General features: G+C 24.3%; 3 protein-coding genes across 3 annotated transcripts in view; all 3 read left to right on the top strand.

The window, feature by feature from the left end:
- The first annotated feature begins 6 nt into the window (after positions 1–6).
- On the top strand, positions 7–4,529 carry LOC122637301 (odorant receptor 85c-like). The gene is made up of 7 exons (XM_043829314.1): positions 7–75; positions 749–1,196; positions 1,910–2,195; positions 2,921–3,020; positions 3,097–3,207; positions 4,191–4,346; positions 4,422–4,529. Exons 1-7 carry the CDS (start codon positions 58–60, stop codon positions 4,470–4,472), a joined length of 1,170 nt encoding a protein of 389 aa, XP_043685249.1. The 5' UTR covers positions 7–57; the 3' UTR covers positions 4,473–4,529.
- A 10,683-nt stretch (positions 4,530–15,212) lies between these two features.
- LOC122637320 (odorant receptor coreceptor-like) lies at positions 15,213–16,855 on the top strand. The gene is made up of 4 exons (XM_043829354.1): positions 15,213–15,308; positions 15,369–15,479; positions 16,487–16,642; positions 16,719–16,855. Exons 1-4 carry the CDS (start codon positions 15,261–15,263, stop codon positions 16,767–16,769), a joined length of 366 nt encoding a protein of 121 aa, XP_043685289.1. The 5' UTR covers positions 15,213–15,260; the 3' UTR covers positions 16,770–16,855.
- A 3,548-nt stretch (positions 16,856–20,403) lies between these two features.
- LOC122637216 (odorant receptor 4-like) overlaps positions 20,404–23,522 on the top strand; it is a 6,594-nt gene continuing 3,475 nt past the window's right edge. The window contains exons 1-2 of the mRNA XM_043829219.1: positions 20,404–20,439; positions 22,236–22,683. Coding sequence (XP_043685154.1) covers positions 20,419–20,439; positions 22,236–22,683 — 469 coding nt within the window. The 5' untranslated portion in view covers positions 20,404–20,418. The remainder of the gene's footprint in view (positions 20,440–22,235; positions 22,684–23,522) is intronic.

Here is a 23,522-nt window from a genome sequence, read left to right on the forward strand (position 1 = left end):
ACGGAGGTTGTTCGACCGTTTTGCTGTCAGTCGATTGTGAACCTTCAAAGGGATGACATGGAGACAAAGATGGAAGTAAGACGGATAATATTTCTTCTCGTTACGCTGTTACATCTGTGTAGTATATAATATTGATAACGCATGTTCATATTGTTTATATATTATTTATGTATTGTTTTTATTTGCGCTGGTATTGTTTTCTTTTTTTAGCCGTATGGTTGCATATTGTTAATATATAGATTTTATTATTAATACGGTAACAATGGAATGAAATTAATCTAATGACAACTTTTTTTTCTTTCATTCGAATTATTAATTTATGTTTAATTAAAATTGTTTTTATTGACATAGAATTTTAATAGTTTGTATATTGATCGACGTATTTATAGAATTTTTTTTCTATAATTAATAAATTCGATCACGATAATTTTTTTTGTTTAATTTAGTATGCAGAATTATACTTTATTTTTAAAATGAATATCCAGATTCTGTGGTCTATTATTTATTTATTTTTTTTTGCAAAAAATTTATTTTCCCAATGATAAAGAAAAAAAACTCGTAATAATTGTAAAAGTTCTTAAAATAATTTTCCTCTTTGTTTTTTTTTTTTTCTATTGCGTATATTATTTATTTCATTATTCTATTTTTAATATTTCATTATATTGTTTGCAATTATTTATTAATTTTTATCTCTTTCTATATATATATATATATACATATATATGTATTATTATTATTATTATTACAGCCAATAGATGTAACGGAAGCAATGAAGTCGTTATTATGGAACAGACAATTGCTAAAATACGTTGGAGTTTGGCCACTCGAGATTTCTCATGCACTTTTTCTTTTTTTTTTTATTTATCTCTTCCTACATTGTTCGTTGACATTTGTCGAATTGGGCCATGGTAAACACGATTTCGAAGTCATCATGGCAATTTTCACCGAAAACGTATTGCTTCTAATGACCTTATCGAAAATAACCATGTGTTGGATACACAGACAATCATTAGGACGTTTGCTCGCCGAAGTACAAAATAATTTCATCGTAGACAAGTACAATACGTTTGAGAAGAGATTCATTTTCGAGAAATATACCAAATTGGCGAAATATTATGTTTTAGTAGCTGTAATCACGATGTCATTTGCTACTACATTTTATTACGTCCATGCGTTACTGCCTAATGTGAAAATGGGTAAGAGTTCTATCAAGTTTAAGCAAGTGATTATTTTATTAATTATTGTTTTATACATTTTTATGCGTACAGAGATTCATTATAAATTTAGGAACCTGTTGAATATTTTCTTTGTTAAAAGCAAGTGAATAGAAAAAGATATCCTTATATTTATATATATTTTTATATATTTAGATATATATTATATATATATATAAATTTATATATAATTAGAATTATAATACGTGACTACTAGTTTGATCAGAAGTTTAATGAATCTTTTATAAAAATGTCCTGTTTTCTTAACTTCTTTTTTAATTAATTATTTTCATGATTTAATCTATTATCATTCAAATTAATCAAATATTTTCAAATATAAACAATATAAATATTTATTGAAAAAATAAAAGGAATATATGAAATGCTTCTACAATAAATATGGTTACTAATTTCTTATAGTTTTTAACGTGAAAAATGAAAAACTATAAAATAAAATTCCAATAACAATAATAATAATAGCTTAATTAATTCGACAAATTTTCGAAATGTCCTACATTTTCTTTTACTCAGAATAGATATGTAATCACAATTATTGCTCGAAATTCATTTACATTTCATTTTCTGAATTCTATATCTGAAATTCATATATATTATTTTATAAATCATATATTTATTATCTACATTATTCTGCACGTAGTTTTTATAAATTATATATTATATTTCATTTGTTACAGCGATGAGTAATTCGTCATTGAGTTACAAACTACCGTACAAAACACGAACCATAACCGATATACGCGATGTTAAGATCTATGTTTGTCTCTGCATTTATCAGTTTTTGGTACCACCAAGTATTGTACTAGGTTTTGTCGGATTCGATTGTTTGTTTACCAATCTCGCATTTCATATTACCGCACAATTTGGAATTCTAAGCTGTATGCTCAGAGAAATTCTCGACGATTCTAATGGTTTTCAACGTAATATAAGAGAACTTGTACTTCGACATTACAAATTGATAAGGTAAAAACGAATTGATAAGGTAATTCTCTTAAATATAATACAAATTTTGTTTCTTAAATCCAATGCAATACAATAATTGCAATATAAACCATGTTATAAGACAACGTTCGATAAAATGTAGGATACAAATTTTTTTTCAGTAAACTCAAAATTATTTTCGAATAAAAACATTCTTCGAACGTGTGTTATTCGATTTCGATAGTAAAATATCGTGGCAATTACGATTTCTTTATTTATTGTAAGTTTCCAGGATTGTTTTTAAAAGAGTCAACTTTTCTTTTTTTCTTAAACAGGAAACCATTTTGTTATAAAATTAACGTTTTCTATGTGAACAAAGGAACAAGTAAATTTTGTTTCAAATATTTTTTTCGAGATCGGAATAATTACATTCACGATTCAAATATATATATATATATATATATATATATATATATATATATATATATATATATATAAGGAAGACACATTTGATTATAAAACGAATATATTGATATAAATAATTAATGTTACATATTATTTTCTAGAAATATATCCAATTTCTTCTCTGTACGGTTTAAACGTGACAGTTCATTCTGTACGAAGAAAAAGATATAGCTAAACAAAGAATTATAATCTCACTACGAAATGTATATATAAATATTTTTCATCTTTTATTTATTATATTACATCTATCATTTTGTTACATAAGTATCTAATATATTTTATTCGATATTTCTTTTTTTTAGACAAGCAAAAACTTTGGAAGATAATTTTAATGTAATAATATTGCAACAATTAATGGGAACGACGTTTCAACTTTGTGCATCTGGTTACAATACACTTTTGGTATGTATTATACATGATACATTAATACATCAATTTCATGAATATGATTAATGTTTACTTTTTTTTCTCAATCTAGGGTTCAATTGACAAAGGAGGATTGACGTTGTTTGTATTCTATTTTTATGCTTCGAGCACATTGAGTACATTGTTTATTTATTGTTATATCGGCGAGTGTCTTATTCAGGAGGTAATTAAAATTAATTGATGAGATACAGGGTATCTTATTTAACTTGATCGATAATAAAATTGTTTAATTGTTATTAACGATATTTTAATTTCTTATAAATATTCATTTGGAAATTTATTATTATAATTAATTTATTTCTATTTGATTTCACTAATAATAGGGAAAAAAAAAGAATCATTTTTACGAACGAAAACGTTTCTTAATAAATCTGTAATTTTTACTTTTAAACTGAATGAAATTTATTTAATAAAAAAAATATTAATTATATTTAAAATCATTCAATATTTCGCTCCGTATTAATAAATAATATTAACTTGTTTGATACATTAAGTAATATTATTTATTAAATATTTCTAATGCTAGGTTTGTTATATTTTTAAATAAATTTCATAATCATTCCTGAAACACTATATATAACGTAAATAATATTAAGAGACCAAATTAATTTATTCAAATAATTAATTGAAATATTTATATACACGGTGCATGATTTTAACAAAATCATATTTTCCTTTCAAAACATAGAAAATTTTATTTGAAACATTTGTTTATAGAATCAATGAGATCGTAGATATATTATCATATCTTTTAAGATCGAGACATTCTGTGTATTATTGCTTTAGTTACTTATAATTTTTTATTTAACATCAATTTATTTCACAAAAATTTATTTATCATAAATTAAAAAAATAGATTAATTTTTATAAACATAAATCTATTTTCATTTCAATCAATGTTTTCAAATTTTAAAAATGTTATTTTACAAGATACGTCAATAACATATAATTTTTCGGGCAGGCTAGAGACTTAAGTCGAATCAAATCTTATTTGTATCTATTAAAAAATATTTACGACTTATAGGAGAAAACTTATAATTTCTGAAAAACAAAAAAAAACAATTTGGTTGCGATCAAATTCGATAAGACACTGTAATATATCGATTCCCCTATGTACTACCTATTGATATTATTTGAAAAATTTAGAGTTCGAACCTGAGCAATGCATTTTATCGTTACGAATGGTATAACGTGTCACCGATCAATTTAAGAATGGTTAAAATATGTATGTTGCGAATGAAGAAACCACAGCAACTAACTTCCGGTAAATTTTTCGTTTTGTCATTGGCTTCTTTTACCGACGTAAGTATGCAAAAAATTTTGCAATTTATCTTTAAATTAATATTACAATATATTACACGTTAACCTGTTTTATAGATTCTAAAAACTACGATGGGATATCTGTCATTACTACGAACACTTCTATGAAGAATTTTTCTTTATTCAATTTGGTTCTTTTATTACTAAGATCACTTTTATTTTTCATAATAATTAAATATCGTTTTGTCAGTTGATACTTTTCTTAATGAAAAATAACAAAAAAAAAATCCATTCCATATATTCTTTTTTCGCGAATTTTAATATAAATGAATATGCATTGTTCATAATTGCAATTCTTTGAATTTTACGTCGCTCACGAAATCTTAATTGAAAAGCCTATTATATATTATATTTAATATAATATATGTATATATATAATATATAAATATACGCATATATTTTTATTATACTATATAATATTAATACAATGATATATAACAACTATAATATAAATTATTTTACTTATTCAGTATTTAATTATTAAGCTGTATCCGCGAGTGAACATATTGAATAGTATTGATAGTCCTTGTATTAATTTTTTTACTTCAATTCAAACATGGGGATACCAATTTCTTATTGTCGATAATTGATTAAAAACTTGAAGTATTATGAATCGTAGAATAGTTTACCAGAAAGTTATGACAGTTGATAGATGTATAGAAGGAGACACTTATGGACGTTGGAAATGTATCGATATTTTCGAATTTGTTCACATTAGAACTTTTCTTATCAATTAATTTGAACGAACACGTTTCTATTATATGTTTTGTATAGAGTACAACTATGAACACAATGAAACGAGGAAAAGAAGATTGTTACATTATCTCTTGGCGTATACGATACTATTCTTATGACAAGTACCACAAAAGAAAAAACTTTGTAGCAAACGAGGAAACAGGATATAAAAGGGAGGTAAACTTGGTGGAAGCACTTTGTTGTCGGCACACTAATACTCCAACAGAAAAGTTACTTCACATGAAACTTTCTTTCGTCATGACGATATCAACAACCCTTGTTCGAGCGAATAAATGGACGTAAAAAAAAAGAAGAAAAAAGAAAGAGAAAACGTTGTGCGGACGAGTGATCTAGCAACAAAGTTTTTTTTTTTTTAGTAAAGTAGTTGCTAAATGTTTTCCAAGCGCATTGGGGAAAGTTGAATATATATTTTATCGCTAAATTGTCAACTCCTGTATCAACGATGTACAGTTAACTGATCAATTCTCTAATACGCTTCTTTCCCATCTAATGTCATTAACAAACTTTCTTCATTTTTTTCTTCTGGCTACCTATATTATTCAAACTAACTCCAATTTTAACTCCTTTTTTTTTCAAAAACAAGTTTACCACGGGGGTTGATCGACGTTTTGCTGTCAGTCAGTTGTGAACCTTCAAAGGGATAACATGGAGACAAAAATAAAAGTAAGATCGATATTATCATTTCTCGTTATACTGTTATAAAAAGATATGAAGAGTAAATGATTGAAATATATTAGTGGATATTGGACGTGATTACAATATTTAATAGTCATACTGTGTACTAGTATAAAATTTGTGTTTGTTTATATATAGAAAAGAATCTTTAAACAATTACATGGGAAATTATTCCTTTCCTTTTTTAATTATTAATTAACAAAAGTGCTAAATAGTGAAGTTAATAATACTTGTATGTGTGTATGTATATCTTATATTAATTATATGTACAATATATCATTAATTTTTATATCTTATTTTGACTGCAAAGCTATAAATTGTTTTGAAAAAAAAATTTTTTAAATTAGAAAATTTAAGTTCTTCTTCTTTCCGTTAAGGAGAAAAAGAAAAAATATCTTACTTCATTTAATAATTTACAAATATATATTATAAATCTTAATAAAGCTACTTTTTTATTATTACAAGCTATCGATTTTATCGTATCGACGAAATTTTTAATGTCACGTTATATAATTTTTTTTAAAGACTATAGTTACAAAAGAAAGTTCGTTGTTATATTTTTAATAATTCAATATATTTTGTTTAATTGTTTCCTAATTTATATATATATAGATTTATTGTTATTATTATTACAGGAAATCGACGTAACCGATGCAATGAAGTCATTACTATGGAACAGACAATTGTTGAAATACGTTGGAATTTGGCCTCTCGAGATTTCTAATAGCCTTTTCGTCTTTTTTTAATCTTTTTTTTCTTACAATGTCTTTTCACATTTGCCGAATTGGTGCATGGTAAAAACAATTTTGAAGTTAATATCGCAATTTTTACTGAAAACGTATTGTTGCTAATGACGCTAACGAAAATAACGATGTGCTGGATAAACAGATGATCATTAAGACGTTTGTTCGTTGAAATACAAAATAATTTCATAGTCGACAAGTACAATACGTACGAGAAGAAATTTATTTTGATGAAATATACCAATTTCGCAAAATATTATTTTTTAATAACGGTTCTATCGATGACTATTGCCGCTATATTTTATTACATCCAGGGGTTGATGCCTAATGTCAAAATGGGTAATCGTTCTATTACGTTTATGCAAGAAATAATTTTATTAATTACTGTTTTATCTATTTATGTGTTCATACAGATTGATTACAAAATTATGAACCTTGTTAAATATCTCCTTTGTTAGGAACAAATGAAAAGAAAAAAAGAATTATGTATATATATTAAGTTTCATATTTTTAGGCGATAAATATATTTTAATAATACGAAATAAAATGCTACTTCCGGTTAAAATGTTTTATTTAAAAAGTTTCTTTTTCAATTAACCATTTGGATGGTTTAATCAATTATCATTCAAATTAGTAGATTTCTTTCCATTTTAAATATCTTTAATATTGAATGAAAAAATAAAGAAAACTATATGAAACTCTCGTACAACAATTACAAGAATAACTTTGGTGACTACAATACTATGACTTTTAATTTGAAAAAAAAATACTTTAGAATTAATTTACAATATCAATAATAATAATAATAGCTTAATGAATTCGATAAGTGTTCATAATCTATAATATTTTTTTTAGCTTTTCAAAATCGACATTTTCTAATCCGAATTATCTCTAGAAATTTGTTTATATTTCATTTTCTGAATTCAGTATTTGAAATTCATATATATTATTATATAAATCATAATGTACTATATAAATTGTTATATTCGTATTTTATATAAATTATATATATTTTTATTATATATTATATTTTATTCGTTACAGCAATAAGAAATTCGTCAATGGTTTACAAACTACCGTATAAAACACGAACCATTGTCGATATACGCGACGTTAGGATCTATATTTGTCTCTGCATTTATCAGTTTTTGATAGTACTGAGTATTATACTAGGTTTCATCGGATTCGATTGTTTATTCACCAATCTTTCATGTCATATTACCGCACAATTTGGACTTCTCTTTAAAGTTGCACTATTAAAGAAATTCTCGACGACTCTAATGGTTTTCAACATAATATAAGGGAACTTGTACTTCGACATTATAAATTAATAAGGTAAAAAACAACATAAAATTTTCTTAATAATAATTAAATATTTTTCATTTTTTTTTGCCAATAGAATGCAATACAATTATTGAAATATAGATCATGGTAATAATGTGATGTTCGATACAATATAAGTTACAAATCTTTTTCCGTAGACTCGAAGTTATTTCTGAATAAAATATTCTTCGATATCTATGGGGAAATTACTAATGGGGAAATAGTAATTATGGTTTTTTTTATTTGATGTAAGCTTTCAAGATCGTTTTTCAAACAGCCAACTTTACTTTTTTTCAAATAGAAAATAGAAACCTTCAATATTTTATATAACGATGATATTAAAAATAAACAAGTGAAAAAAAAGCAAGTTATTTTGTCTGTAATATTTATTTCAAGATCAAGATAAATAGTCTTATTAAAAGTGAATTAAAAAAAAAGAAAGATGTATTTGATTATCCAAGAAAATATATATTGATATAACTGATTAATGTTACATATTATTTTCTAGAAATATATCCGATTTCTTCTCTGTACGGTTTAAACGTTCATTCTGTACAAAGAAAAAGATATAACTAAACAAAGAATTATAATCTCACTACGAAATGTATATATAAATATTTTTCATCTATTATTTATCAAATTACATCTATCATCGTGTTACATAAGTGTCTAATATATTTTATTCGATATTTCTTTTTTTTAGACAAGCAAAAACTTTGGAAGATAATTTTAATGTAATAATATGGCAACAATTAATGGGAACGACGTTTCAACTTTGTGCATCTGGTTACAATACACTTTTGGTATGTATTGCATTGTATCATATGTAATAGACTTATTATTTTTTTATTGTTTATAATTTTCTTTCAGGGCTCAGTAAAGAAAGATATAGCAACATTGATAATATTCTATTCATATGCTTGTGGTGTTATGAGTACATTGTTCACTTATTGTTACATCGGGAAGTGTCTTATTCAGGAAGTAATTAAAATTCAGAATGTCTTATTTAACTTGATTGTCAATAAAATTGTTTAATTACTACTAAAAATATTTTAATATCTAGTAAATATTAATTCTTAAATTTGTTATTGCATTTAATTTATTTTAATTTTATTTCATAAAAAAGGAAAAACAAGACTCACTTTTATAAACAAAAATGTTTATTAATAAATTTTTTATTTTTTCTTTGAATCTGAATGCAATTCAATTGAAAATAATATTAGATATATTTAAAATTGTTCAATACTTCTTTTCATATTAATAATATTCAATTACTTTTCGGCATATCAACTGATATTATTAATTAAGCGTTTCAGAGTTTTAAATATATATATTTAATATAAATATATTCATCATTTAATATAAAAATTCAGTTATTGAATTGATATATTAAGATTTTATTATATATTATTTTTCATGTACAGAATTTCTCATTTTAATAACATTACCCTCAAAGAACGTAAAAAATTTTATTTTTAATATTCTCTTGTTCATTTAATGGGGTCAGAAGAATGATGTAAAATTAAAATATCCTTTATATCAATTATTCACAATTTTATAATATAATATTAATAAATTTCATATAAATTCAATTAGTATAAATTAAAAAAAAACAAATTATTGAAGAGAAATCAATATAATTAAAATCAATAGAAATAAAAATATTCGATAAAGTCTGTTTAGATTAATTTTTATCAAAAGAAATTCTTTTCTTTTCTTTTTTTTTTAGATTTTTAAAATGTTACTTTACAATATACCGGTTCAGAAATATTTTTTATCGGGCAAGTCAGAAACTTAAGTCGAACTGAACCTGATTTGGATTTATTAAATATATTTATAACTTATAGGAGTAATAATATAATATTTTAAAAAGAAATTTGAAAAAAAAACAAATTGATTGCGATCAAATTCAATATAACACTCTGTAATATATTAATTTTAGATATCTACAAGCCATTTAAATTGTTTTAAAAATTTGTTTAAAGAGTTCGAGTTTGAGCAATGCATTTTATCGTTACGAATGATATAACGTATCACCGATCAACTTAATAATGGTTAACATTCGCATGTTGCGAATGAAGAAACCACAGCAACTAACTTCCGGTAAATTTTTCGTTCTATCATTGGCCTCTTTTACCGACGTAAGTATATAAAGAAAAAATTTACAATTTATGTTTAAATGAACATAACATTGTGTTACACGTTAACCTGTTTTATAGATTCTCAAAACTACGATGGGATATTTGTCACTACTACGAACACTTCTATGAAGAATTTTTTTTTATTCAATTTGGTTTTTTTATTACTAAGATCACTTTTATTTTTCATAATAATTAAATATTTTTCTAAATCAAGTGATATTCTTTTTAAGAAAAAAGGAGAAAAAAAAAAGAAAGAAAGAAAATTTCCATTCTCTATTGTTTTCATATTGTTTTTTATATAAATTCGATATCATGTAAAAATTAATGTGCATTCTTTAATCATAAAAAATTCCTTAAATTTCACATCGGTCTCGAAATCTGGACCGAAAATTTTATCGCATATATATTGTATTAAATATAGTATGATATATATATATATATATATATATATATATATATATATATATATATATATGTATACATATATATTATATATATACATATATATTTTTATTATATTATATAATATTAATATAATAATATTTGACAACAATAGTAAAAATTATTCTACTTACTCAGTATTAAAGAAATAACCTGTATATTCGATTTAATATGCCGATGAAGAGTATTGATAGTCCTTGTATCGATTTTGTTGCTTCATTCACGAACATGCGAACGCCGATTTGTTATTGTCGATAATTGATTACAAACTTGGAGTATTACGGTGAGTATAATGCACGTAATTATCGTAGGACAAAGTTCACCATAAAGTTATGGTAATTGGTAGATATATAGAAGGAGACATTTATGGACGTCGGAAATGTATAGATATTTTCGAATTTGTTCACATCAGAACTTTTCTTATCAATTAATTCGAACGAACACGTTTCTATCGTACATATTGTAGAGCGTACAACTAACTTTCATAATGAGCACAATGAAACGAGGAAAAGAAGATTGTTACATTGTCTCTTGGTATATACGATACTATTCTTATGGCGACTACTACAAAAGAAAAAACTTTGTAGCAAACGAGGAAACAGGATATAACTTATTAGAAAAAGGGGTAAACTCGGTAGAAACTCTTTATCCTTGTCAACCTAATACCACAACAGGAAAGTTACTTTACGTGAAACTTTCTTTCCTAACGTCGATATTAACCCTTGTACGACATAAGAAAAAGAAAAAAGGGAAGAGAAAACGTCATGCGGACGAAAGTTGTAACAAAGTTTCTTTTTTTTTTCAAACTAGTTGCTAAATGCTTTCCGAGCATATCGGGTAAAGTTGAATGAATATTTTATGTTTAGATTGTCAACCCCTGTATCGACGAGATACAGTTAACCGATCAATTCCCTAATACGTTTTTTTCCCGTCTAATGTCATGGACAAACTTTCATTTTTTTCTCTTAGCTAACTATATTATTCAACCGTGCATTTCTAATTCTTTTTTTTTCAAAAAGGAGTTTTCGAGGGGGGTTGATCAACCGTTTTGCTGTCAGTCAGTTTTGAACCTTCAAAGGGATAGGATGGAGAAAAAAATAGACGTAAGATGAATAATATTTTTTTTGCTTACACTGTAACTTCTATGCATTGTACAATTATAAAGATGCACGTACATATTATTTATTGTTACGATTTAATTTTTTTTTAGCCAATTAGTAGCATATTAATATATATTTATATAGATTATAATATTAATATGATTAGATTGAAATGAAATAAATCTTAGAATAGTTAAAATTTTTTTCATTTGTAATAAATTATATTTAATCAATATTGATTGTATTGATTTAGACACTGTATTATATCAGTTTTTTCATTGTGTGCCATAGTTATAAATTTTTCTTTATAATCGATAAGTTTTTTCACGACAGTTCCTTTTTTATTTCACAAAGCGAAGTTGAATTTAACATTTCTTTTTTATTATTTAAATAAAAAGAAAAAGGAACACAATAATTATAAAAGTTATGCAATAATTTTTTTCTTATATTTTTGTTCCTTATTGCTTTTGTACTATAATATTGTTGCTATTTTTTCATGATGTAACTTTATAACTTTTATGTTACATTAAACTATAATGATTATATATGAAGTTTTTTTGATTATCTTTGCTTTACTTTTCTTTATTTTTTCTTTTAATTATTTATTTCATATGAACCGATAAAATGAATATTGAAAGACAAAAGAAATTATAGAAAGTAAAGTAATTATAATAGAGGATGTTAATTGGACATGATTACAATATTTAATAATTATACTGTATATTAATATAAAATTTGCTTCTGTTTGTATACCATAGAACAGATGAACATTTGAACATTTATGTGGGAAAGTATTTCTTTGTTTTTTTTTTTTAATTATTTAATAACAAAAGTAGTACATGGTGAAATTAATAACACTTGTATATGTGTATGTGTACCTTATTTTAATTGTGTACAATATATTATTAATTACTATATCTTATCTGTTTTTCTCTTATCTGTTTTTTTTCATTAATAAAATTATTAATAAAATTCGATAATTAGTATTATATAATGAATCACTGAAAATTAATATATATGTATAAACAATAATTTGTAGATAAGAAAAGAATTTACATGTTTTAAATTTAAATTAGAGATATTGAAATATAATAAAAAATATTTATTATTATTATTAAAAGTTATCGATTTTATAAAATCATTGATATCATTGGTAAATATTTTACGTAATTTTCTTTGTGAGGAAAAATTTTTTTAATCAGAAAAAATTTTTTTAAATTTTCGTTAAGGAGAAAAAGAAAAAAATATTTTGCTTCATTTAATAATTCACAATTATATATTGTAAATCTTAATAAAACTACTCTTTTATTTATTTTTTATTACAAGCTATCGATTTTATCGTACTGACGAAATCGTTAATATCACATTATGTAATTTTTTTTAGACCATAGTTACAGAAAAGAGTTCGTTGTCCCATTTTTAATAATTTATTATTCTTTTCTCAATATTTATTAATTTGTATATATGTATATATTTTTTATTATTATTATTACAGAAAATCGATGTACCCGAAGCAATGAAATCATTACTATGGAACAGACTATTACTGAAATATGTTGGAATTTGGCCTCTCGAGATATCCAATGCTCTTTTTTTCTTTTTTTTTATTTATCTTTTCTTACATTGTTCCTTCACATTTGCCGAATTGACACATTGTAAACACGATTTCGAAGTTAACATGGCAATTTTCACCGAAAACGTATTACTCATAATGACGCTAACAAAAATAACGATGTGCTGGATTAACAGACAATCATTAAGACGCTTGCTGATCGAAGTACAAGATAATTTCATCGTCGACGATTACAATACGTTCGAAAAGAGATTCATTTTGATGAAATATACCAAATTGGCAAAATATTATTTTTTTATAGCGGTTCCAACGATGACTATTGCCGCTGCATTTTATTACATCCAGGAGTTGATACCTAATGTCAAGATGGGTAATCGTTCTATTATATTTATGCAAGAAATAATTTGATTAATTACTATTTTATCGATTTATGTACGTATATAGAATGATTATAAAATTATGAACATTGTTGAATATCTTCTTTGTTAAGAGCAAATGAAAAAAAAATTTATATGTGCGTGTAGGTTTGTTTATTAACCAAAGTTTCATGATTTGTTGTGAAGAAAAATATTCTAATAATGCGAAATAAAATGTCCAACTTTCGCTTGAGATCGGTTGTTCAATGACTCTTGTATTTTTTTTTTAGAATATCGTATGTTTTTTAACTTTCTTTTTCATTAATTATTTTCATGGTTTAATTAATTATTATTCAAATTAATCGACTTTTTTGAAATGTAAATAATTTTAATATTCAATGCAAAAATGAAAAAAATATACGAAACACTCCTACAATAATTATGGTTATTAACTTATTATGGCTGTTAATTTGAGAAATGAAAAACTTTCAAATTAAATTTCAATAACAATAACAATAATAATAATAGTTTAATTAATTCGATAAATTTTCGAAATGCCCAACATTTTCTTTTACTCAGAATCAACATATAATCAGAACTATGGCTCGAAATTCATCTAAATTTCATTTTCTGAATTTAGTATCTGAAATTCATACATAATATTATATAAATCATACATGTACTATATACATTATTGTGCACGTAGTTTATATAAATTATATATATTTTTATTATGTATTATATTTCATTCGTTACAGCAATGAGTAATTCGTCATTGAGTTACAAACTACCGTACAAAACACGAACCATTATCGATATACGCGACATTAGGATCTATATTTGTCTCTGCATTTATCAGTTTTTGGTACCACCGACTATTGTATTAGGTTTTGTCGGATTTGATTGTTTGTTTACCAATCTCGCATTTCATATTACTGCACAATTTGGAATTCTCAGTTGCACTGTCGGAGAAATTCTTGACAACTCTAATGGTTTTCAACGTAATATAAGGAAACTTGTATTTCAACATTACAAATTGATAAGGTAAAAATCAAGATGAAAATTTTATTGATAATAATTACAAATTTCTCGTTTCTTTTTTACGAATGCAATGCAACATAACAATTGAAATATAGACCATGTTGATAACGTGATAGTTGATACAATGCAGATTACAAATTTTTTTCTCTGAATAAAATATTCTTCGAAAATGAGTTATTCGATTTCGATATGGAAATATTAAAAAATTATGGTTCTTTTATTTGATGTAAGCTTTCAATATCGTTTTTAGAAAAGTCAACTTCCTCTTTTTAAAACAAAAACCAACATTTTTTTTTATAAACGTCGACTTTTTCCATGGCTATAGAAAAATAAGTAACTTTTGTTTAAAATATTCTTTCCAAGATTGAAATCAATAGACTGATGATTAAAATACATTAAAAAAAAGATGCATTTGATTGTCCAATGAAATATATATTGACAGAAATAATTAATGTTATTTTATTATTAATTATTTTTTAGAAATATATCAGATATCTTCTTTATATGATTTTAACGTGACAATTCATTCTATACGAAGAAAAAGATGTAACTAAATAAATAATTATAATCTCAGTAACGAATGTATAAATAAATATTGTTTATATATTTTTTTATTATATTAAAACTATTATCATAGTTTAATATCTTAATATAACATTTGAATATCTTATATATTTTATTAATCTTTTTTTCAGGCAAGCAGAAACTTTGGAAGATAATTTTAATGTAATAATACTGCAACAATTAATGGGAACGACGTTACAACTTTGTATATCTGGTTATAATACACTTTTGGTATGTATTACATTATCTGATGTTTATTGTTGTTTCTTTATTGTTTATAATTTTTTTCAGGGCTCAGTAAAGAAAGAAGGAATAACATTGATTATATTCTATTCGTATGCTTTTGGTGTCCTCAGTACATTGTTTGTTTATTGTTACATCGGCGAGTGTCTTATTCAGGAAGTAATTAAAATTAACTAACGAAATACAGGGTGTCTTATTTAATTTGATTGTCAGTAAGATTGTTTTATTGTCATTAGCAATATTTTAATTTTAAATAAATATTCGGTAGTAAATTTTTTATTATCATTGATTTATTTTTATTTTTTTTATAAAAAAAGAAAAAAGGATTACTTTCACAAACAACAATGTTTATTAATACATTTGTGATATTTATTTTGTAGATGAAAAATATGTACTTGAAAAAAAATGTGAATATATTTAAAATTGTTCATTATTTCGCTTCATATAAAATATTATTAATAATTTCTTGATACATTCACTGATTAATTATTAATTATTTATTTCAAAGTTTTAGATAAATTGATTAATCGTTTCTAAAACGTAAAAGATGACATAAATAGAATTAAGTCATAAAATTGATATATTGAGATTTTTATATATATTATTTTTTATTAATAGTTTATATTTTGATTATATGACATTACCTTCTAAACTTAATAACTTTTGTTTAAAATATTTATTTAAAAAAAGCAATCAGATGCAAAAAAAATTGGTCATACCGTTTATAACTGAAATACTCTATTATTTATATCTTTTAATTTAATATCAATTTATTTTATACAAATTTATTTATTATAAATTAAAAAAATTATTTATTATTAATTTAAGAATCAATAAAATTTCAATAAAAATATTCGATAAATTCTGTTTAGATTAATTTTTATCAAAAAATATTTGTTTTCTTTTTTTTCTTAGATTTTTAAAATATTGCTTTAAAATATACAATTTAAAAAATATTTCTTATCGGGCAAGTTAGAAACTTAAGTTGAACTGAACCTGATTTGTATTTATTAAATATATTTATAACTTACAGGAGTAATCCTATAATATTTGAAAACAAAATTTGAAAAAAAAAAAACAAATTAATTGCGATCAAATTCGATATAACACTCTGTAACATATCAATTTCTAGGTATCTAACCATTCAAATTGTTTTAAAAATTTAGAGTTCGAATCTGAGCAACGCATTTTATCGTTACGAGTGGTATAACGTATCACCGACCAATTTAAAAATGGTTAACATTTGCATGTTGCGAATGAAAAAACCGCAGCAACTAACTTCGGGTAAATTTTTCGTCCTATCATTGGCCTCCTTTACCGACGTAAGTTTAAATAAAAAATCTACAATTTATATTTAAATTAACATTACAATGTGTTATTCGTTATCCTGTTTTATAGATTCTCAAAACTACGATGGGATATTTGTCATTATTACGAACACTTATATGAAGAATTTCCTTTTATCCTATTTGATCCATTTATTATTAAGGTCACTTTTATTTTTCATAATAATTTAATATCTTTCGATATCAACTGATTCAATTTTTAATAATAAAAAAATTCATATATATATATATATATATATATATATATATATATATATATATATACACATATATGATTCAAATCATGTATGAAGTTTTTTTTATTTTCCTTACTCTGCTTTACAATTATTGTCAAATCCAATGAAAGAAAAATTTCAATGAAGTATGTGCCAAAAAAAAATGGATTTTATCCTATATTTTCAAAAATAAGATAATTTCATGTAATGATTATTAGTTAAAATTTTAGTAAAAATTTCAGGTTATAGATTATTCAAAAAATGGCGCAGTTACATCGTCTTAGTATTTTATTCCGGTTTTCAAATGCTTTTCATTTTATCGCAATTCCACTGCAATAACATTTGCACGCGGAATATTTAAAATATTAATATTCAAAATTTACTAGTACTGAAAAAAACTGATAACAAATTGCCAAGTACGAAAAATATAAAACAGAGTATAAAAACTCATTTACAATAAATTGACAAGGAGTCCATTGGTAATGTATAAGTAGATGCAACGACAACTAATATTTCACTATTATAGTTTTATAAATGAGCATCCTATACATCATTATTAATTACAGGATGCAGAATTCTGGTGCAGTTGGCAGCAAGCAAACATTAAAAATTAGTTGACACTTTTGACCATGAATATAAAGCTTTACCGAAAAATGTTTTGGAGAAATTAAAGTAAATCCATGAAGATTCAAGTAAGAATACTTTATTGCTATGTTGACTTTGCGGATTTACGGAAAATACGAATAAAAGTTTTAATTACCTTGTGCCGAGACTTTAGCTCGTTAAACTATCAATTGGAAATCCAATTCAAGTTCAGAAATCTCATTAAATATTGATACTTGTCTTTTTAATTAAGAAACTTCATGAATCTTCAAAACACTGCAATCCTTGAGTATGTGTATTTCATTTTTTCAGTTTGCCATACAAGAAGATGATCCTCATACAAATATGGCCGAACGTGGCCCCCAAAACGCTTCAAAAGAGTCTTACTTATTTCATAAACACGAACATTAATACCAATTAAACTTTCTTTCGAAGGTTCATTATATGGTCCTGGAATCAATGATCCATTGCAAGTATACAGAATTAATTGATATATGTTTGTAAAACTTTAGATGCATTTTTTTCATACTTATAACCTTGAAATTTAAAATCAAAAACTTTGAAATCTTTACTAAAGATTTCTTAGAAACTGTTGAACAGATTAGGCTACAAATTTTTCTGTCATTCTCTACATTAAATTTTAGACTTCTTGCCGATTCAACTTTTTTCCGAAGTACTTACATCTTTTTTTTTTTATCCAAAAACGAACATACGAGTTTTACTGACAAGCTGTAAAGGATATATATAATGTTCGACATTTTGTATAAATATATAATTTCAAAAATACGGCTCGAGAGGAACTTCTTTTACTCTTATATTTTTAAATTAAAAATTATCTTATATTTTAAGTTAAAAATGATATTAGTTTAAATTATTGTAATTAATTATCATGGAAATTATCATAAATAACTTTTCTGCTTTTCCATCATTTTTCATTATTAATTTAATCGTTAAAATAAATCCCATAATGCAAAGAAAAATGTATTCTAATAAATTAAGCTTGTCTGAAAAAAAAGAAGAAAATATTTGAAAAGTATTTTTTTTTTGCTGAGGAATTTTATGTTCTTAAAATGAAAAAAAAAAGAAATTATTTGCTTGTAAATTTACCATGATATATAATCGGAAATACAAAGAACGGTGGTAGACAATAGTTGCTTCATGATCACAATGTAAAAATTATTTTCTAATCTTTCTGTCAATCTGAAAAATTTCATATAAAAATTAGAAATGAAATATATTTATGATGAAATATATATATTTATTTGTTTCTCGATATTTAAAAAATTTTGAAAAAAAAAGATTACGAAGTTAGTCGTAATAAAATTTAATTTCCCTTCTTTTTGTCGATAAATTCTGAAATAATTGAATACATAATTAAATTATTAATGTATATTTAATTGATACATAAAAAATAATAAATAAACAATTTAATAACATAAATAATTGAAGCAAGTATCACGAAGAAACAATAGTTTTTCAACGAACTATTGCTCTTCGAAAAAATCTTTTACTAATAATCAATTATAAAACTTAATAATATACATATACATACATATATATATATATATATATATATATATATATATATATATATATATGTATGTATGTGCATATGTATATTCGTATAAATTATTTATTATCGATATACTCTATCACACGTAATTAATTAAAATTAATAAATGCACAATTAAATGATAAATAAAAAATATTAATTCAATAACGTTCAATTACAATTTACATAGTTAAATTCTAAAACATTTTATCAGTTTAAAAAATAATTTAATCTTATGAATGGTTTATTAAAAAAAAAATTAATAAAATAAGAAGTATTTCTTTTATTTATCCAAAAACCATCTATCGAGAATAATAATTTGTAAAACTGATAAGAAAAAAAACTAAAAAAAAAAAAAGAAATATTTCTTTTTTGGCCAAAAATCACATACATGTTTAAATACACTTTTCATCATCTCTTGTAACAAAGAAAATAACGTTACAAATAATTAATTCCGTGGAGTATTTGCGAATTTTTATTTTCGCTGAAAAGAAAAAAGAAAAGAACCAAATTCTTTTTTTTTAAATCACTATGACATTTTTAAATCGTTATTCACGATTAATGTAACAAAACAAAATGTTTCCTTCTTACTCGAAAGTCATGGAAGTTCTTAACATTTATTTTCATCATTCCTCAACACGATACCATCTATAATAAAGAACAACGGTTAATTTCACGGAGTACTGAAGACTACTTGCTTTAGAGAAAAAAAAATTTTTTGTTTAAACCACCACCACTAATTCAAGTATAATCAATGTTTCTAGTTCACTGTATCGCATAGAACTAAAAGCCATGAGAGAACAAAAGGACGATCGAACGAACAAAAAGCGAGAATAGAGACTATAAGATAGACGGCAATTTGATAAACTTCGAACTGTGCCTCCAGTGAAGGAGTACATCAAGGGTGAATGAGTAACCCGTTACATCTTTTCTCTCCAAATCATGATTACCTCCAATTTCTTTCCAAAAATAGAAAAAAAAAAAGATAGAAAAGAAAAAAAGAGAAAAATTTCAACGATCGATAAAGTTCGACTAGTATTTCAAGAGGGTTATAAAAGTGAATCGATATGTTTCAAGAAATAAATCGAAAGGCTGATATCACAGTTTTTATACGTACTATAGTGTTGAGGGGTGCTGAGAACTACTATTCACAATCTACTCCCACATTATTCGTAATCGATGATCGTAACAACGAAACGATTGAACTCGTTGTTAGAAAGGGGTTGAGAGACAAGTTGCTTCTGAATATTTTTTTCGTAGATTTGAGATTAAGTATTCAACCAACCCCTTGCACGTGTATAACTCTTTTTCAAACGGAGTTTACTAGGGAGGACGTTCGACCGTTTTCTCGTCAGTCTCTTGCGAACCTTCGAAGGAATAAAATGAAAAAGGATAGCATTGAAGTAAGATAAAGAGCATGATTCGGTTTTTTCTTTCTCTCTTTCTTTTTTTTAACCATAAAATGAATCTCGTATCTAATATAGTGATCGTATATAGTGACGCTGATAAGTCCTGTGGATATCGTGTATTGCTAGGATTTGTTCCATCGATCGATGTGTTTCATTTTTATTTCAATTGGAAATTATTTTTGTAGAATTTTATTTGCGAATTAATTTTTATTTTTTTTTTTGTATATATTTCTAACTTCACGCGAACTCATTTATAAGGGTTTAAATATTATTAGTTTTCTTTTTATTCTTTGTGTTCTTATACCTCGTAGACAATTTGGTGACGTTTCGCTTGGTTTTCTTTCTTCTTTTTTAAATCTACAATTATAAAGCTTCATGCGTTTTGTTTGTGACGTTTGATTTTTGATCGTGAAGAATTATTTGATTTTACGAATGAAAGTTTTAAAGGAACTAAATTTTTATATTAATATTCGCAAGTGAATGTAGTGAAAAATATTAACTGTTGAGATTAAATAATTGCATACATTTCATTCCGAGAATAATCGTCGTATGGAATTTTATCGGACAATATATAGAGTTTTCGCAGAAAGTGTATTTGTTCTTTTTTCTTTTTCTTTAACAAATAATAAGCTTCCGTTATAAAAAAATACGAAGTCGTATTTAAGAAAAATAAAGTTGAGCTTGAATAAATTTAAAGATTTTCTCATAACTAAGAAAATTCTAATAATTAAAAATTCCAAAATACATTCCCTTTTGCTATCGGACAATTTTGGTTTAAATAATTCTTTTCAAATATTTTGATCTCGTGAGATAAAAAAATTTATAACATTTTAATTCGGACACCCAGTATAACGTAATAAAGAATGTATATATAGAATATATGGACAAAGCAGTATATATATGTGTGTGCGTGTATATATATATATATATACATATATAATATATATATGTATGCCTGTATGTATATAACATAAATATATATGATTTTTATTTGTTACATTCAAATATTATTATTGAATATTTAAATATTAAAATATTAATCTTAAAAATTATATTAAATTAATATTTCAATATTTAATAATAATAAAAATATTAATTTCACATTTATAATTAAATATATATATTTAAATATATACACATATACAATTATTATATAATATATATAATATATTATATATATTATATATTATATATAATATATTATTATATATACTAATATATATAATAATATAATTATATTTATAATCCTTATTTTATATAATATATATATATATATTTGTGTGTGTGTATTATGTGTTATGTATATACATATATATTAATATACTAATATAATAACAATGAATGCATTGATACGAACATGCATACTACATATATATCAATATATTAATATATAAATGTATATACATACATACATACATACATACATACATACATACATACATACATACATACATACATACATACATACATACATACATACATACATACATACATACATACATACATACATACATACATACATACATACATACATACATACATACATACATACATACATACATACATACATACATACATACATACATACATACATACATACATACATACATACATACATACATACATACATACATACATACATACATACATACATACATACATACATACATACATACATACATACATATATATATATATATTAAGTATGATAAAATGCATTCAGAATTGTAATGAAACAATAAATCGTAAATTATTTTAATGAATTAACCAATTTGATTTTTTTATTATAGGAAATAGGAGTTGCCAATGTCCTCAAATCATATAAGTGGAACACACGGCTTCTAAAATGCGTAGGAGTTTGGCCATTACAAATCTATGATCCAATTTTTCTTTTCTTTTTCCTATATCTTTCGATTCATTGTTCTCTAACATTCGCACATTTGATTTTCTCTCCAAAAACTGTCGACAACGTCGTATCGAACATATCGGAAAATATTATTCTAACAATGACTCTTACAAAGATAACAATCACTAGAATCAACAGGGAATCCTTGGGTAAATTACTGATGGATGTCAAAGAAGATTCACTGTCTGAAAAATACAAAAGTAAGGACGAGAAAGAGATATTTTACAAATATACTAAATTACCACCTCGTTTTATACTAACAGCGGTCATTTCAATGACACTTGCCATATTGTTATATTACGTGAATGGACTTAAGATTGGACTTCAAATTGGTAATTCAAATCTTTCTTTTTTATTATATGTCATTAGTATAATTCTACGTTTTTGTTATTTTTTCTTTCTTTCTTTCTTTCTTTCTTTATTTATTATTGAATTAATCGATATAATCACACAAACATACACACACGCGTGCATGTTTAAGTCGATAATCTTTCTTAATATTCTTAATAAGTACATTCTGTCTGATTTAGGACTTTGACATGTGAATACGTATTTTATTATCATAAATCATAAAGAAATAAGTGTGGAAGATTAATAAGTGCAAACATTGGTTCATAGAATTTAATTAATGATTATTTAGGCTCGATACAATGATGTTCGAAGTGAACGATGTAATGAATTTGATAATAATGTTTTAAAATGATCACTTCAGTTGGACTCAAGATTGATAATGCGAAAAACAGCTGATACATTTGCAGTCATTTAATCGACAGTGCTAAGATACCTTCAAGAAATCGGAAAATGTATCTAATCGAGATATTTATACTCCGTACCAATTGAATACGAAGAAAGAATATTGAGAAAGAATTTGCATATCGTAATTGATCAGGAAACAAGTTTATCCATTTGTTTGCATAGTCATTACCGTTGATGAGAAATAAATCAACCAGCTGTAACCACATCTAATTATGATCTGACATTGAATAAGGTGCTATCGTATATTTGATGGTAACGCACCGTTCATTTTGAGTTATCATAACTAATTGACGTTCATGATTATTGTTAATAATTGAAGTGATTGCATAATAAATTTTTGAAAAAACAGCTGATACTGGTCAACAATAAAAGCATTATGGAAGATGCTAATGGTTGAGTCAGAGAATCAAAAACA

Source organism: Vespula pensylvanica, chromosome 25, assembly GCF_014466175.1.
Source record: "Vespula pensylvanica isolate Volc-1 chromosome 25, ASM1446617v1, whole genome shotgun sequence".
NCBI classification, from domain to species: Eukaryota; Metazoa; Arthropoda; class Insecta; order Hymenoptera; family Vespidae; genus Vespula; species Vespula pensylvanica.